This window comes from Acomys minous (assembly GCF_964271855.1).
Source record: "Acomys minous genome assembly, chromosome: 5".
Classification (NCBI taxonomy): domain Eukaryota; kingdom Metazoa; phylum Chordata; class Mammalia; order Rodentia; family Muridae; genus Acomys; species Acomys minous.
In genome coordinates this window covers 113,497,594-113,516,681 of record NC_140494.1, presented here as the reverse complement: position 1 = coordinate 113,516,681, position 19,088 = coordinate 113,497,594, and the positions used below count along the sequence as shown (strand labels likewise).

At 41.4% G+C, this 19,088-nt stretch overlaps 1 protein-coding gene across 1 annotated transcript in view; it reads left to right on the top strand.

Annotated features, from left to right (window-relative positions):
- The window catches only part of TNFAIP8L3 (TNF alpha induced protein 8 like 3), a 39,684-nt gene extending 22,745 nt beyond the window's left edge, over positions 1-16,939 (top strand). The window contains exon 2 of the mRNA XM_084784325.1: positions 14,895-16,939. Coding sequence (XP_084640451.1) covers positions 14,895-15,457 — 563 coding nt within the window. The 3' untranslated portion in view covers positions 15,458-16,939. The remainder of the gene's footprint in view (positions 1-14,894) is intronic.
- Positions 16,940-19,088: the final 2,149 nt, after the last annotated feature.

Below are 19,088 nucleotides of genomic sequence, written 5' to 3'. Positions count from 1 at the left end.
ATTGGTTTATTAATAATATATATAAGTAAGTGCTCATGTAAATGAACTTGGTTCAGCTTCATTTTGGCTCAGAGTAAACTAAAATTAAAAGAAACAAAATAATGAGAAAACACAAAAAGTGTATTTAATCAATGTTACACATAGGTGAAACCAGTAGGGATGACTGATGGTCCTAAATCTTTCATTGAGACAATTAACAAGGGTTTTTAAATTTAAAAAGTTGAAACTGTTTTTGATGACAAGATATAGATAATCATACAGTTCTGGTCAAGATGTTATTTCCTTAATCCTTATCCCAATTCTGGTTCTGTAGCAACAGTCCCCATTGGTTGAGGGTATAAGCTAACTTTAAGAGATGACTGCTTCTTACTGCAGGATGTGTTCTTCCTATCAGACAGTTGGCCTCCCTTGAGATTACTAAGCTTTTCTTTTCTTTTTTTTTTTAACATTTTCTTTTTTAATATTTTTATTTAATTTTAATGTATGTGCATTGGTATGAGGGTGTCAGATCTTGGAGTTACAGACAGTTGTGAGCTGCTATGTGGGTGCTGGGAATTGAACCCGGCTCCTTTGGAAGAGCAGGCAGTGCCCTTAACCACTGAGCCATCTCTCCAGCCCCTTCTTTTTCATTTTTGTAATGCACTTTACACCTTACATCACAATCATAGCCCCCCTCCTCCTCTCCTCCTGGTACCACCCTCCCTCCCTCCCTCTTCCCCCTTCCCCCCTCCCCTGCTCCTCAGTAAAGGGAAACCCCACCACCAACCCCACCACAGCACATCAAGTCACGTCAGAACTGAGCGTGTCCTCTTCCCCTGCGGCCTGGTGAGGCAGCCCTGTCAGGGGAAGTGATTATAAAGCAGGCATACTAAACTCTTTATTCTAAAGAAATGTAGCTCATGTCTGGGATTTTAGATATGCTGTATTAATATGTAAGTGAACGTATAAATACACATACATTTTAAGGATTTTAATGACATTTTTGGCCACTACTATTTCTTTAAAAAGAAACAAATAAAAACCAGATTTTCAAAAGCCCTTACTTTAGCCAGGCCTATCTAAGAGAAAACTCCAAGTATTTTTAAATTTTCATTTTAGAACCTACTTTGAGGCTTATGCAGACATCTTAGGGTTTACAGATCATCATAATGTTTTATACCATAGTGATATATATTTAAAAGTGGTCACCTTCTATTTTAGTACAAAATGATGATGATGATGATGATGATGATGATGATGATGATGATGATAAATGCCAAATGTCATACTGTTCTGGATGCCTTATCTTACTTTTGATGCTTCAGAAATATTAAAAAGCAAATACTTTTTCTAACAAAAAGCTATTTCAAGCTATCTGGTATAATTCAGATCTTTAACAAGTAACTAATTTTAACTGGGTTAAGAAAACAAGAACTATTAATGTATTCTGCCCATGTTTATAATTATTACATAGCTAGGATATCATACTCTTTGTGTTTTAGATACAGCTTCCTGAGTTTTTATTTAAAATTACGTCATTAGAATTTTTTCTACATTCTGTATAAAAATAAAAATGGTTATAACTAAGTTTAAAATAATATGAAAGGCCAGGTGTAGTGGGGGCATGCCTTTAATCCCAGCACTCAGGAGGCAGAGGCAGGCAGATCTCTGTGAGTTCAAGGCCAGCCTGGTCTCCAAAGAGAGTCCAGGACAACCAGGGCTCTGTTACACAGAGAAACTCTGTCTCAAAAGACGAGAAGAAATTAATAAATTATTAATAATAATATAAAGGCTATAAAATTTTTGAAGGTTAACTCAATACCCTGAGATAAATTAATGCTTGTGTTTTTCCATAACAATTTTTTATCATTTTGATTTTTTTGAGACAGGGTTTCTCTGTGTAACAGAGCCTTAGCTGTCTGGTACTCACTTTGTAGACAAGGCTAGCCTCTATAATAATTTTTTTTAAGTAATGAATTGTTCTTAGTCTCCTTTTACTAGATGAACATTTATGAGCTGTTATTAAATATGTTTTCTTATTGGACAAAGCCTTTACTTTGTAACTAGTCAGCCATTGCCTGTGCATATACCATCTGGAGAGTAGTGCCTACTTAAATATCCCTATTAAATCACAGAGTGATTGTAAAACTGTACTACTGGACAAATATTTAAATTTGTTTATGAACTTTGGTCTATTGGCTAAACCAATAACAGTATTATAAAAGACTTTTATCTATGATAACTACTGTTATAAAAGACTTAACTAGGATAACTAATGCTTACATCAGTTACAGGAACATGTTCCAAGCATAAAACCCAGATGATTTTATCAACTAAAAAGAAAAAAGGACGTCACACCCAAGGCTCCTGGCTGATTTAAAGATGAGGACTGTGCCAGATACTTCTAACTCGATCCTAGGAGCTGCAGCTCTCCCACGGCCTCTGCGAGCAGGCTTAACGTGGACTGTGGCAATGTGGGCTGCAGCCATCGTCAACAGCACTGATAGCTGAGTGCCCTGAGAAACCAAACAATTTCCTCACCACTTCTGTTTCTTAAATATTTTTTTGTAATTAGACTTTAAAAATTGTTCATGACATCTACTATTCCACCTGGTATATTTTAAATGGTAAAATCCAGTCTTGGTTTTAGTGATGTTACAAATGAAAATATCATATCCTTACCCTAAGTGCTCCCCCCTTGCCTTATATGAAACTAACGTTTGAAAGACTCATGTTTTCATTGTCTTCATAATTCAGCATAATTTGGGTAAAACAAAAGAATCTAGTTATTAAGTTAAAGTTGGACTCCATTTGCTCTAGCTAGATATACCAAAAAGTTTGGTTAATTCTTGTTCAAATTATACAGAAGACATAAATGGCTAATAACAACATTCATTGTGTTTTATATCTTAAGTATTGATGTTCTTTATTTTAATTAGCCCTAAAATGTTCTGTAATATAATTAGCCTGGCTTTAACATTAATTAAACAATATTTGTATTTAGGTAATAAAAAGACAATACCACAGTGATTTCTTTAAAAGTCTAGTTTCTAACCATTTAAATATAAGTAAGATAGTTCATAGATTACAAGTAACTATAAATATAGGGAAGCTATATAGGCAATCTCATTGCAAATATATAAATTTTGGTTATTTTAGATGTTTGGTTTGTCTGTAAACTTCACTCCATTGGGCCAAACTGTGTTCTTGGTTACTTAATTTTAGGTATAGTAATCTGTCATATCTAAGTGTTATGTCAGATACAGAGAGTGTAAAAATAATACAAATCTAAATCATAATGCCTAATAATCTTGACATGGCTCGAGTTTCTTTATTAATGGCATTTAGTAGCTATTCTCTCTCCTGAAAAGGGCTGTCATGCCCACTACTCAGCCCCACCTACATCAGGTCCCAGGAATGAGCTTCCTTGGTAGGAGGGACCTTATAATGTTTAATAAATAAGGTGTCCCTGTGTGAACAAAGTTCATTGTCCAACAAGAGGAACTGTGAACAAAGTCTCCTAAAGGTGCCATGTCTGCAGAGAGTGGCTGATTGGAATGCCAGTATGTGGAGGGATTGGAATGTTCTAGATCCAATGACTACTTCCCTTAGCAGGAGTTGGTTCTATCCCTCTACAACAGCCATTTCTTGCCTACCTCTGGGTTAGAACTAAATCTGTGATTACTAGATTAAAACCTTTTATAATCTTTTAATTTTGCAGACTAGCTTCAACAGATCCAAAAGCTAAGAATGTCATCAGACAACATCTTGGACCCATTGAAAAGCCTTCCCCATCTTGCTATAAACCTCTCTCTGATGTACCCACCAATGCATGTTAAACTTGCCTTGATTTATGACTTTCTTTGTTCTGAAAAACTATAAAAGACATCATGAAAACCACAGCAGACATCATATTTGATGAGAAAGCTTTAGAGACCATTCTTTTTGAAGTTAGGAATGGGACAGAAATGGCAAATCCATCTTTCTCCCCATGATTGCACTGGGTGTCCCCACCATTGTAATAAAGCTATAAAACAACAGGAAACATGAGGCAGGGGATGACGAATTTCTGCAGGCAATGTTGGCTCCATTACGAAACCCAAGAGATGCTGCCTAAGATCTACTATGCCTGTCAGCAGAGCCCAGAGAGCTGAGTAACTGGGAGGAGTGAAGGCCGGCGCGTCTCTTTGATGTGGAAACTTCGGACCCATTAAACACCATTTTCTCACCATTTGGTCGGATCTTCTCTGTCCTCTGATCATGCTTATAAAGTGCTCGCACATTTTACTCACCAAATATCCTTCGATATAACTTATAGCTCACTTATTATTCTGTGTGTGAGAGAGAGAAAGAGAGAGATGGAGGGGGTTTGTGTGAGTCAGAATGTATGGCTTCCGGGGCAGGGATTGTCACTCGGGCCATTAGCTCCCACAGCCATCTCATCGTCCCGTCCTTAGAGTTTCTAGAGGGCTGCTAACGATTGGGTTCTTCTGTAGTTATCTCCAAGTGACTTAGCTTGCCGAGTTCTGTTATTAGTTCTTATAGATATTATGCATTTGAGCAAATGATTTGAAAGTTCATATAGGAGAGTAAAAGAGCAGTCAAGACAGTTTCTAAACAGAATTAACTAGAATACTTACCTCCTGTGCCAGCAATTAAGAGGTGGTATTGTTACCAAAGTATACCAAACAGATACACTAAAAAATTCAGAAATATAGAAGAAGAAGAAGAAGAAGAAGAAGAGGAGGAGGAGGAGGAGGAGGAGGAGGAGGAGGAAGGTGGCCTGACAGGCCAGTAGCAAGAAGGATGCACTATTTAACCAAAAAGAATAAATTGTGTGGAGAATAGTAATCCAAATCCCATAACATATGCACATATATTTCCCAGGTGGGTTGAAGGTCTAAATCTAAAAAGCAAAACCTTAACATCCTAAAAGATACATGAGATGTTTATTACACCATGGCAGGAAAGAAATTTTTAAGATGAGATTTAAAAAAAAATAAATCAAGGGAATTGTTGGCCAACGTACGTTAAAGTTTAAATCTGCTGTATACCATAGTGAAAGATAAAACTACTGGCTGAGAGCAATGCATGTTAAAAGAAAATACCATTTTTGTAACATTCAGATGGACAAAAATGTAAGAGGTGGGCCATTGATGATGAAGTGTAACCCCAGGAACTCAACTACTGCTAGGAGTGAAAATTAGCGCAGTCTCCTTGGAGACCAATTGACAGCACTTGCGGCAAGACTTGGCAAGCATGTACTAGGTGTCGAATCTGGCAGACTGCTGTGAGAGCTTGGGGAGCGTAATGGAGTTCAGTGTCCAGCAACAGGAAACACACAGATATACTCCTATTAGGTAGGTCCTGAAAGCACGCTGTTGAATGAAGTGTTTATGGGTTCATGGGACACCTTTTATGAAAAGTTTAAAGTCACCCATCTGTAAGAATCAGATCAGACAAACACATCATCCTCTCGTATCAGTTAGATTCGAAGAGAGGGAAACAGAAGTTGAAAACAAAGAGAACTCCACCCCCGACTGTGTTGGAAGGCAAAATATTAAGAACTGTTCTTGGGCTGGCCATATGGCCAAGTGCTTGCTTCACGACCTCAGGATCCAAGTAAATCCCCAGAACTTATAGAAAGGTGGAACAGAGACCAGACTAGACAAAGTTGTCCCTCAGACCTTCAGATGTAGGCTTTGGCACATGCACCCCCCCCCTACATACATCACATATACACAACAACAATACATTTTAAAAATTATTATAAGAGAATTGTTTTTTTTTAAGATATTGGCCATGTACATGTTATATTTTCTTCTATTTTATCTATATGCTTGAAGTGCTTTGTTGGTTTGGTTTAAAGATTTGTGTTGTTGCTGCTGCTGCTGTTGTGTGTGTGTGTGTCCACATATGTGCAGGTCTGTGTGATACACATACATGTGCTTATGGAGGCCAGGAGAGGGTGTCTGGACTGTTGGAGCTGGAGTTATAGGTGTTCGTGAGCAGCTGCTGAGGGAGTGGGGATCTGAACGCTGGTCCCCGTGGTAGAGCAGCAAGCACCCTTAACCACTGAACCACCTCTCCAACTCCAGTTCTTTTTTAAAAATTAATTCTTCTGAGAGAGATTTAAAAAAAAAACCAATCAGTCTTCATTTTAAAGTGGGAAGAAATTGAAAAAAGCATTGAAATTAATTGTTTTTTTTTTTTCATCCAGGCATGGAAGTTCAGTGTGTATTGGAATAGTATGTGTTTAGCTTAGGGTGAAACCTAGGATGATGGGGAAGACTGCAGCACCCAACTCTGTTACTTCCTGCATGGTGGATTTAGAGAAGTAGCCTCACTTCCTCTTTCCTTGGTGTCCCTGAGTGTAAAGTGCTGCTTCTATTGTGTACATCATAGAACTGATGCAGGATATGATCCGTTATAGGTGTAAAGTACCTCAACGAGTAAGGACACTGATGATAACCTCCCCTTTAAAGGGATACCAGCTACTCCATGCAAAGATGGAGATTAACTAGGCTTTGTTTAAAGTAATTATTTAAATAGATGCTGGCTTTACTGATGGGCTCTCCTCTGAGGTATAAAAATCTCTCTCAGATCGTCAGAATTAACCTCTCAAGTTCAACGTGATTCAGTCTCTAGTGAACCTCACAGAGAGCAGCTTCAAATAGTTCTGGTAAAGAAACATGACCAGCTATGGATTTACTTTTCAGAGCTAGCTATAAAATCAACAAAAACAAAAAGCAAACTAGATGACTTCTGTTAAAACAGACACAACTCTGTTCAAAAATGAAAATTATCTATCTCCACCTTCTGGCAAATATGGCATCATTCTGTCACGATGCTGACTTTTTCGTGTTAGATGAGAAATATTAGCTTTTGCAGCAAGATGCAGATTTAAATTAAGGTCCATTTAATGTTCCACATAAGAATTCCCAATCATTAAGGAGCTTTTTTAGTCACTGTTCTGTTGCTGTGAAGAGACACCGTGGCTATAAAAGCAAACTATAAAAGAGAGTGTTTAATTGGAGATGTGCTTACAGTTTCAGAGGTGAGTCCATGGCAGAAGTGTAGCGGCAGGGGCCCTGGAGCGGTAGCTCAGAGCCCATATCTTATCCGCAGGCAGCAGGCAGGGGTAGGGGAGTGGAGAGAGAGAGAGAGAGAGAGAGAGAGAGAGAGAGAGAGAGAGAGAGAGAGAGAGAGACAGACAGACAGACAGACAGAGAGAGAGAGAGAGAGAGAGAGAGACAGAGACAGAGACACAGAGACACAGAGACAGAGACAGAGACAGAGACAGACAGAGACAGAGACAGAAACACAGAGACAGAGACAGAGAGACCGAGCCTGGGAACAGCATGGGGTTTTGAAACCTCAGAGCCACTCCCCAGTGACACCTCCAATAAAGCCACGCCTCCTAGTCCTTCTCAGAACACTTCCACTAACCAGGGCTCAAGCATCCAGATATATGAGCCTATGGGGGGTTCTTATTCAAACAACCACAGGAAGTAAGGCCATTTTTTGAAAGAAGATGCGCGAAGGCGAAGGTTGCAGGCTCTGTCCAGAGTCTTGTAAACTTGGGCCCTGGAGCTGTGCTGCTGACTAGTTCTGACTGAACTGCTGACACCCACTGAGCCTCAAGTCTCTTAGTTTATGAGCTCAAGCACACGGGCCTTCTCTTGCAGGACCGTGAAGATCAAATGTGTGGTCCACTCCGCCTCGGGTACAGAATAGTGGCTTGAGTCACAGATCCCTCGGTGTAGGGTGGCTGTTGGCTGAGGTGGGTAAGAAAAGATGAGATAGTAAACTGAGAGCCAAAATCACTTCATTTTACCCAAATGATAGGTATTTGGGGCAGGGGAGGAAAACAAAACAACCCCTCCGAGAAACAGGGTGGAAAGCCTTGGTCTTCATATGGACAGTCATAAAACACTGGTTTCCTGATGCAGTTGCTCGGACTCGGGTTCTGCAGCAATCTGAGTCTGTTTATGCTTGGACTGCTGTGGCCTTTGTTTGTGCATCCTCAGCATCCTGAATGTTTAATACAGGCAGGGCAGTTCCTCGTGCTTTGTCTCCCCAACACCTGAATCCCCACTCCTGTCTTTGGGTTAATTAATTAACTCCCAGGACTGAGCAGCTACCGTAGGAAAAGTCAAACTCAGTCTGTTTGCAAGCTTGATGGAGGAGCTACAGCTTAGATTTCAGGGTTCCTGAGTGTCAAGCTCAAAGTTGGGGCACTGGCTGTAGGACAAAGAAGGTGAAAGCTGCTAATATGTAAACCCCTCGCTCTGTGAATATAGCCTCATAAGTCAGTCTCTTCTTATTCTACCCTTCACTCTGCCCAGCATCACCCAAATCTGCCTTCCCTCCATTGCATAGGCTTAAAAACATCCATTTTCTAGGTGGGTGATTAGGGGTGGTCTGGTGGTGGGCCACAAAGGGGACAGGGAATCCCAAAATGAACAGAGCATGGCTCCAAGGGGAATAGACAACCTTCTTTAGCAGGATAAACGCTTGCTAGCTTATCCTTCAGGGTCGCTAACTGGCTGTTACAGGGAGTCCATGTTTCCATTCTTATTAGAAAACAACCGGGGGTATATGGGAAACATGGGGGCCCCGGGGCCAGACAAGTGAGATTTGAGGTGCCCCGGTACTTCGGCCTGTTTGCCTTTATTTCCACCTTCATGCCGATGCACACAAGCACGTGGCACTCAGGACTGAGTTCACCTCTTATGCTGGCTTTTCTAGTCTCAGCTGGTGACATTTTAATGTCCTCCTACCCAACCCAGTCTCTCTCGGGCTACATGAAACAGTATTGTCTTTAACCTTCCTCTCCCTCCAAAGCTGTTGGCGTGCTTGCTCATTTCCCTCTCTGTCGCCCAAACGACAGGATCAAAACCAAAATACGTGTAATTGTCTACCAAGTCGCCCCGGTTTCCCATTGCCATTTGGGAATAGCTCAAAGCAAGAGACGCCGTTGGAAATCCATATCATTTGTAATGCTATTAATTTTTGAAATGTTTATGGGCATCTTTTATTCTGTTAAGATATGTTTTTAAAATGTTGCCCAGGCTTACCTCAAACTCAGAGCAATCCTCCTGCCTCAGCCCCCTGGCGCTAAAATTACTAGTGGGTACTACCATGCCTGGCTTTGCGGCTAATTTCTTACCAGATCGTGTTAGATCTGAAACCTTGGAGATGCGTCTGTGGAGGACCTCTTGAGGAGAACAGTCATCGACTGTGCCATCTCTCAGTCCACTCATATGTATTTGCATCCTCAGAACATAGTCCTCAGCCTTCACTTTTGTGTCTCACAGAGACATTTTTTTGAACTCACTGCGGAAGTTATTAAAGTTCAGAGTTGTTTGCGAGCCTGCCCTGCTCAGGATGCCTTTCCCTGGGCTGAAATGTAAGTGACTGGTAGCCAAAGCCATGGCCTCTGAGCTCCTCCGCCCTGAGCAATACCTTCTCTGTGGCTGTGGTCTCGCCACCCACTCTCCTTGTACACTTGATTCCCGGCCTTGACAGATGGTCTCACTAAACAGCACGCATTGCCTCCATCTGGGCACCATGTCCACTGTCAACTTCTACTTAACATTCTGCAGTTAAGTCTCTTTCCGGCTGTCATCTTGAACTGTCAATGGAAAAGAAGTGATGCTGTTTGCTTGCTATTACAAATAATTCTCTGTTGCGTAATTTTAATATGGCTCTCTGCACTTAATATGCAAGCTTTCCAGTCACATTTTAGAGACGTGACAAAGGCAGAGAATTGGAGTCCTGGGAGGGGGACAAGTGGGAGGAGGGGGGGGGGGAGGGCAGAATAGCTGTGCTCTGGCCTTTCCGCCCCCACATCCGGTGATGCTCAAGAGCACTTTCCTGAGCTCTGGTGACAGCTCAGGGTCTAATGTCTCTTCCGACCTTCAGTTACTTCATCCCTCCCAAAGTTTATTACCTCATCCTCACTAGGCTCCTCTGTTTCTTTCCTGCCCACTCACCAAGCTTGGTAAGACTTTCCTGCTGTTTGTCACTGTCGGCATGACATTTCACCATCTGGGAGAGCTTCGTGTTTTCTAGAAATACGGAAGCATAACTTGTGCTCTGGCTGAACATTTTTTTTTTTAAAGCAGCAACTCAGTGAGGCCCCCAGGCCTTCTCCTACACTGAAGTGTCCACTTAGAGCATCTTTGGTGTTCTCTCTCTAGACTACCTCATCCCCACTGTCAGACTGTAGTCAGAAATTCTGAGGCATATAAATTGGCCCTTCCTTACCCTTGTTCAGAGAAAACTAATGGAATTATCCCCAACCAAAAGCACTTTCCTAAGGATTGTTGCATATAGAGATGAAAAATTAAATTTTACCAATACCTATTCTGGATATTTTGGTGTTTGCCACTAGCCACAGTGAAGTGTAGTTTTCTAATCAGCTTACCCCCTGACCTTGGTTCCCCAAAATTAACTCATGTTTTTCCTTATAACCTGCAGTCTTTTCCTGGTATGTTACAAACATGATTACTCTGTAGAATGCTAATACAGAAGTATGGCTAGAAAAAGCCCAGAATTTTCATGTGCAAAACATCACTGAATAGGACTATAGCCTATAGGAGGGTCCACACTCCCTTAAGTTATTAGTAGCATTATGTACCCCTTCCCTAGTAGGTCTCTGGGAGTTGTCCAAATGTATTGTCCATCAGATTGTCTCGATTTTACTATTAATCCTTTCTGCTGCTTCCCATAATGCATACCGCAGGATGTGTCATGCATATTCATATGTATACTTAATGTTTGTGTGTGTGCGCCTAGTAAGTTTGTGGTTGGGTGAGTAAACAAAACCATGGGGTCATCTCTCCTGCAGGACATCTTAAACCCTTGCCAATATCTGACGTGGTGACCTATCAAGAGCAAAACGACGTAGCAATCTATAACTCAATAAAGTGACCACAGGGCCTTCTTTCCTAGGCATCTAACAGGATGAAGTGTATAAGGCATCTGTGTTGGAGCACATTCGTGATCACTCGTAATGCAAAAATTTGTGGTCCTGTGGTAATCTACTTGGTGATGTGGTCTTTTGTTTTGTTTTCCTTTAAAAAATAAAGATTTATTTATTTATTACCCTGTATAAAGTGCTCTGCCTGCATATACACCCGCAGGCCAGAAGATTTCATTACAGATGGTTGTGAGCCACCATGTGGTTGCTGGGAATTGAACTCAAGACCTCTGGAAGAGCAGTCAGTGCTCTTAAACACTGAGCCATCTCTCCAGCCCCTGTTTTGTTTTCTTTAAAGGTTCTTCTGGTGCTTTGGATGGTATATAACATTTAGTTTCTTCTGCTTGTAATCTTCAAGTCTTTGGAGATGTTCATACTCCAACCCTCTTGAGTTCTGAGAGTAGAAGTTTGTAAATCCTGTTTATTTGTATATAAATAATTTGTTATTCAAGAGAGATGGCCAAAAGCATTAGTGAAACCATCTAAAGGCTTGGTATCATGGTGAAAAACCTACTCGAATTAACTTACTGCTGCCGTAGCAACTCACCCTAAACATCAAGGCTTACAGTGCTAGTAGTCTGTCTTCATGTTTCCAGAACTCAGAAATCTGAAGTAGATTTACAGGGATTTTGGAGGATAGAGGGAGGAATGCTTCATCTTGCTTCTACAGGCCACTGATTCCTTGGCTTGTGTCTCACTCTCCATCTGCAAAGCCAGCAGACATGTCACCCCAGCCTCTCACTCTCAAACCACTTTCTCCTTTGTTCCCTTCTCCCTCATCTTTCACTTACAACACACCAGCTCATGGGCCTGTGACTAGAACAACACAATCCCTCTACTTCAAGACCCTTAACTTAACCTATCTGTCTTGTCACATAAAACAGCATCAGTTCCAAGCCCTGGTACAGAGACACCATGGTGGGAGCAGGCGTGTCTCTGCCAACTATTTCTTTCTTCTCTTGGAATTGATAGAAAACCTTAATGTATTTATGAAGCCTCACAGAAAATAATCCATTTCATTTCATGTAATACCCCATATTCTTCAAATTATTTTAATCGAGGGACTCTTTTTTTCTTCACAAGGCTCACTTCTTTGTCTAAAAAACCAAATTTATTTTATTTTAAACTGTCTGTCTGTCTGCATGAGTACAGGTGCCCAAGGGGCCAGAAGAGCCCATCCTTTGGAGACAGAGTTCCAGGCAGTTGCAAGCTGCCTGCTATGGGTCCTAGAAACTAAACTCGGGTCCCTCTGCAAGAGCAGCCATACTGTCTTGTTAACTGCTGAGCCACCTCTGTGCCTGATTTCCTGTCTTGTTTTGAGGTTTCTCAATACCCCAGGCTGGCCTCACATTTGTGCTCCTCCTCCTTAGCACAAACACGCATCACCTACTCGTTTCAGAGAGAGTCTTGAAGGAGCAGACTTCCAGACACAAATTCCCCTCCTGACTTCTCTGCATCCTCTCTCTGTGCAGACTTTGTTCAAATTCATTTGCCAGGGAAGAAGCACAAAGCCAAGGCATGCTGATCTTCCTTCTTTCCATTGTTCAAGCACGGCGTTTCCTCTTAGGGAGAACTTTAAAGGAATTTGTGGCTCTGGAGTGGAGAACCTTCCCAGACAAAGAGCCAATCTGAAACTCACATGGATGATAATGTATTTTAATCAATGTACCCTAACCCACTATTCCACAAGCCACTTAGGGATGTGTTCCTACTGACACTTTAGTTTTTAAAGATGAATAAATATTGAACTCAGGCTAGTCTTGGTATGAGCACTGTGTCTGCTAGAAGAAAATTATCAACTCTTGGAGATTTGTTGCCTCTAGAATCTTCCTTAGATTTCAACTTACTTGAACACTTTGGTTGTAGGTAATCATGATGGGTTAGCGAAGTGTTTAGCATTAAGAACCTATGTGAAATTAAAGCTCCGTGGGTGAGTCAAGTGTCAAGCCATTATAACCCCAGCACCAAGGAGGCAGAAGTGGAAATATTGCAAGATCAAAGTCAGCCTGGGCTACATAGACCAGTTGTACTTTGTAGAGTATTTCAACAAATTCAGGATAGGCTTATGTAGACATAGTGTTGTAGGAGTTAAGAAAAAAACACACACATGCTCTCCTTCATTCACAAAGTGGATAAGAACAAAAGACATTGGCTGTGGCTTTCCCAAGTTTCATTCCGTGTGCTAACCATCCAAGGCATGTTCGGTTCATCATTTGTTGCTATTTTCACTTCCCATGCAGTACCATTCTGGGCCCCTCAAGAGCATTAGTGACCTGGGCATGGTGATACACAGAACCCCAGCTCTTGGGAGGCAGAGGCAGGAGGGTCTTAAGTTCAGGTCTAACTCATACTACATAGGAAGTTCCAGACCAGCTACATAGTGAGACCCTGTGTCTTTGTGAATATATATATTCTTGTGTTGTGGGATCATGTCCAAAGCCTTGTGCTTGTTAAGGAATGCTCCCCCACTGAGCTAAATTCCTACCCACTGTGAGACACACCCCCTCCATCTCAAAAATAAAAATAAGCAACTAAATAAGCACATGAAGAGCAAGCAAGGAAGCATTGGTTAGGTAACATTTCCCAACAGAGTTCTTTGGACTTTCTCCCAAACTTCTGACATCTAGTGTATGAGTTGTTGTACATACAGGCAACTGCAAACACCACACACCAGCTGCTGGTATCTGTAGTGTGCCATACTTTCCAAGATCTTGAAAGTGAAAACAATATATCTTAGACTCGGTAAAACATGGATCCTGAGATTCAGTTTAAAAAAAAAAAAGTACTGTGGTGATCAACTGTCCATATGTGCCTGGGAATGAGCGTGACCGCTTCCGGTATGCAGTAATTCTCTCTTGTGTAAGTTGCAAAATTGAGTAGTTTCTGTGGTGCCAGCAGTTATGGGGAACTCTTTGGTAAGTAGTCTGGTCAGAGAGGCCTCATGCATGAAGCAGGTCTAAAATGGTTAAGATCTGGTCTGGGGGAGAGGAAGACACCTCCACAGGAGGAGGAGCAGGAGTGACATAGCAAGCTCTCAGGACGAGCAGGTGTATGTGAAGAGGGCAGGGCAGTGTGTGGTCTGGCACTGTGGATGTCTGTTTCCCCATAAAGTATCTGTCTTTATGCTGTCAGGAACAGTGGTGAAACCAGATGTGGTGGCACCCGCCTTTAATTCCAGCGCTCGGGAGGCAGAAGCAGGTACATATTTGTGAGTTCAAGGCCAGCCTGGTCTACAAAGTGAGTCCAGGACAACCAGGGCTACACGGAGAAGCCCTGTCTCAAAAAGCAAACAAAGCAAAAGCAGACAAACAAACCAAACCACAAAACAACAGTGATGACAACAAAAAAGCAGTCATGAGGGCTGTTGAGATTCATCCAGCGGTTATGGAGGTGTTTGCCACCAAGTCTGATAAACTGAATGTAATCTTTGGGACACACACGGTAGAAGGAGAGAGATGATTCCCACAAACTGTCCTGTGACCATAACACACATGCCACACAAGTGCACAACACGATAAATAAATAAATAAATAAATAAATAAATAAATAAATAAATTTCTTTTCAAGATAGGGGTTCTTTGTGTAGACTTGGCTGTTCTGGACTCTCTTTGTAGACCAGACTGGCCTTGAACTCACAGAGATCCACCTGCCTCTGCCTCCCTGCATACTGGGATTAAGAAGCATGCCCCATCATGCCTGGATAAATAAATGTAATTTAGAGTTAATAAAAAAAAAAGCACAGTAAGCAGGGCACAGTGACACGTACCTGTAATCTAAGCACTTGGGACGATATGGAGGTGTTGTTTAATTAGGCAGTTGTACATACAGACATGAGTTTTTGCTCTAAGGTAAGTTCACCTTAATGTGTTACATGTTTGTTTGTTTTTTTTAAATGTAACATATTCCTGCATTTATTTCTTTACCATAGGTCCTAGTGTGTTTAGTTCAAAGAGTCTTGCCCTTCAAGCCCAGAAGAAGATCCTGAGTAAAATAGCCAGCAAAACTGTGGCCAGCATGTTGATCGACGACACCAGCAGCGAGATCTTTGATGAGCTGTACAAAGTCACGGAAGAACACACCCGCAGCAAGAAGGAGGCCCACAAGATCATGAAAGATTCCATCAAGGTGGCGATCAAAATCGGCATCCTCTACCGGAACAAACAGTTCAGCCCGGAGGAGGTTATCGTTGTGGAGAAACTCCGCAAGAAGCTGAACCAGACCGCCATGACCATGGTCAGCTTCTACGAGGTAGAGTACACCTTCGACACGAACGTGCTCTCCAAGCTGCTGCACGAGTGCAAGGACCTCGCACACGAACTCGTGCGGCGCCATTTGACACCCAGAACCCACGGGCGCATAAACCATGTCTTCAACCACTTCGCTGATGTGGAGTTCCTTTCCACTCTCTATGGTCCACATGGGAACTGCAGGCCCAATCTCAAGAGGATTTGTGAGGGAATCAATAAACTGCTGGACGACAAGGTCCTCTGAACAGCTTTCTCTTCTCCTACACTTTGCTGTTTCGAGGTTAGACTACCCAACCTTGTCCGGCGAGAATCGAGCAGCAAACCCTTGTTCAAGATGTTCTTGCTCTGTCTTCCTCGTCCCTTTGATGCCGATTCCAAGGCAGGCTTCGGCGTGTTTCCTCGCTGAGCACAGGCATGACGTCTCAAGTCTGAATGAACTGTGTTTGCAAGCCCGATGGACAGTCAACAGTCAACGGTTGTAAGCTGGGGGGCTGTTTTGCTCTCCATCCGGAGCTCAGTGCATCTCAAAGCGAAGGGTGTCCTGGGTTAGGATGCAGAAAGCACGGACCTGGATGTCACCCCTATTAACCGTGATGCTCCCTGACCACCTCACAGGGCTATTGTGAGGACCGGACAGAATAACACACTCACGGTTTTGTCAACCGGAGACCAGGGATTGTATACAACAAATAGATGTGGCATAAGCCTCCAGAGTTAGTGAGTTTGTTGTCAGTTGTCATGGTAACCACGGTACCAGAGAAGCTGGCGTATGACAATTATGATTTGGGGAAGGGGGGTAATAGTCTGGACTGCAGAGCAAGGTGGAGACAACCCTGGCTGATGTAGAAAACTCTGGGGAAATGAAAAAAGGGGCGGGGGGGAGAGAAAAGGGAGGGAAAAGAAGAAATAGAAGAAAAGAAAGAATTCCTTGCCTTCTTTGAGAGAAATGAGAGTCAAGGTGATGTTGCTCTCTTAATTCTGCGTGCGGCGCAAGGACACCTGCTCAAGGCTGCAAAGACGGCACTTTCTCTGCTTCTCTCGGCTTTCCCAGACTCCCCGGTCTCCTCTCCAGCTACATCGGTTCAGCAGCCGATCCACTGCACAGCCTGCGTTGACTCACTTCCTCACTTGTCCCCTCCTTGCGTTTCATCTCACACAGGAAATTTTCCGTTTGTAATAATAGTTTTTAATCTTCCCTAATAAGATGATAAATTCTGTTTCGTGGAATGTTGGGGTTCTGCCCTTAAATTTTTTTATTTATAATTGATCTGTAGTCATTTTAAGTATCCATTGTGCACAGAGCTTCTGTAGATGTATATATTGTATCATCAAATGAGTGTAATTAGCATATCTATCACAAATATTTATTTTTTTTCTGGCAGGAATATTCAAAAATCCCTCCCTCTAGCTATTTAGTAATATGTAGCACATTATTATTAACTATAACTTCACGATTATGAAACAGAACTGTGTAATTTTCCTATGTAACTGCAACTATCAGCCCTGCCATCTCTCTTTTCTTCGCCACTTCTCTCTCTGTAATAACTGATGCTCTACCTTTTATTTTTTTAGATAGCAACTTTTGAAATATTTTGTGTTTGTGAATTACAGTGTTTGTTCAATGTCTGTCTTACTTCACTTAACATAAAGTTTTGTAATTTCATCCATATTGCTGCAAATGTCAGAATTTTTTTTTTACAATAAAAAACACTGCATTCTGTTCAAATGTTACTTTTTCTTCTGTTGCTCATCTGTTCATGGGTACTTTGAGTCTGTGTCTTAGCTATTGCAAATATTACTGTAATAACATGGGAGTTCCTGTACCTGTTTTCAACACCATTATTTCATTTACTTTCATATATAGCCAATAATGTAGTTCCTGTGTTGGGTGGCAGTTGTATCCTTTGCTTCACAGGGAGCATCCGTTCTGTTTTCTTCAATGGCTGTCCTGCTTTGTATCTGCAGCAACAGTACATAAAATTTCCATTTCCTCCCCATTCTTATCAATATGTGTCATCCTTTGTCCTTTTGATGTTATCATTGTATCCTCAGAGAAGGAAAAGCTCACTGTGATTTTGATGTCTATTTTCCTAATAATTAATGGTTTTAATAGTTTTTAGGAATATTTTGGCTATCAGTATGCCTCTTTTTGGGAAAATTTTCTTCTTGTTGGTTCCCTTTTAAAACTTGGGTTGCTTTTGTGCTCTTTGATTATGTTAATAGTAATATATTATTAGAGCAAATGAATAGAGCTATGTGAGCTGTGGGTGGCAGAGCCAGAGAAGTAGAGCTGCCCAGGCCAAGATCTGAGTTAATTCCAGATGTGGGACGTTGAGCTACAGGATTTAATTTCCACTGTTAAAATTGGGTTTGCTTTGATTTTTATTGTGACTGTGCCTGCTTCTTCACTCTTGGACTAAGAAATTTGTAAAGTGTTTGTGATTTTAAAGGGGCCCAAACTTTGGAATCCTGGAGAGACTTTAAGTACTTTAAAGAGACTAAACTTTGAAACACTGTGGGACTTCAAAAGTTATACCATGTCTTAAAGTGTGACACTGATATTAATCTGAGATCCTGAGAGAAACAAAAAAGAGGAAGGCTTCTGCATTAATGATGATGTCAATGTTCAGTAGGACAAGGGGTCTGCTGTCTGGGTTGCATATTTGTCAACTTCACATGAGCCAGAGTTGTTTAGGAAGATAAATATATATTGAGAAAATACACTCATCAGACTGTAGGCAAATGTGTAGAGCATTTTCTTGATCAATGACGGATGTGAAAGGGCCCAGCTCACTGCAAACGGTGCCACCCATGCATGAGCGGTCCAAGGTTGTATAAGGAAGCAGGCTGAGCAAGCCGTGGGAACCAAGCCAATAAGTGGCGTCCATCCATGGCCTCAACTTTAGTTCCTGCCTTCAGGCTTCTACTCTTGAGTTGGCGCACTTAATTCCCTTCATGAAGGACTTTATTATGTGGGGAGAAATAAGCCCTTTTCTTCCCAAGTTGCTTTTGGTCAAGATGTTTTTATCACACCAGTAGAAAGCAAATCAAGAGTTCGGATATAAAGTCCTGTGAGTATATCCTGAGTATAACTTGAAATCCATCCTTTCACAGTTTAGGATTTGGCTGTTTTGAGTCTTTTGTATTTTCATTTTGCATTTAAGATATTTTTCCTGTAAAGAATTGTACTTGAATTTTAATAGGGGTTACATTAAATCTGCACATTGCTTTTTGTAGGATGGCTGTTTCACTGTATTAACCCTGTCGATCCATGAGCATGGGGCATTTCCCATCTCCTGGTAGAATCTTCAGTGTCCTTTTGTCAGTGTCTTAAGGTTTTCATTGTACAAGTCTTTTACTTCCTTAGGTTTATATCATGTTTTTTTAAAGGCTATTGTAAACTTGATTGTTTCCCTTGTTTCTTAGTTAGTATGCTTGTCATTTGTGTGTGTGTGTGTGTGTGTGTGTGTTTAGTGTTAGATTTGAATCCTCCTACTTTTCTGAGTGTGTTTATCAGGTGTGAGATATTTCTTGTGCACTCTTTAGGGTCTTTTATGTACAGAACCATATTATCTGCAAATAATGATACTTTGGCTCCTTCTTTGTATCTTCTTTATTGCCTTCACTTGTCTTAGTGAGCTAGGAAAGACTTCCAGCACTATGTTAACTAGGCGGGGAGAAAGTGGCCATCCATACTTGATTTGTTCCTAATTTTAAAGGAAATGCTTTGAGTTTCTCCTTGACCCTCTCCTCCCTCCTTCCTTTGTAATTCTTCAGGAACACTAAGATAAACAAAATCAAGTGGAGCCTATTAACTTTGGCTTAATTTGTTTTTCAGCTTACCTGGAACTTGTATAGAAAGTTGAGGACAGTAA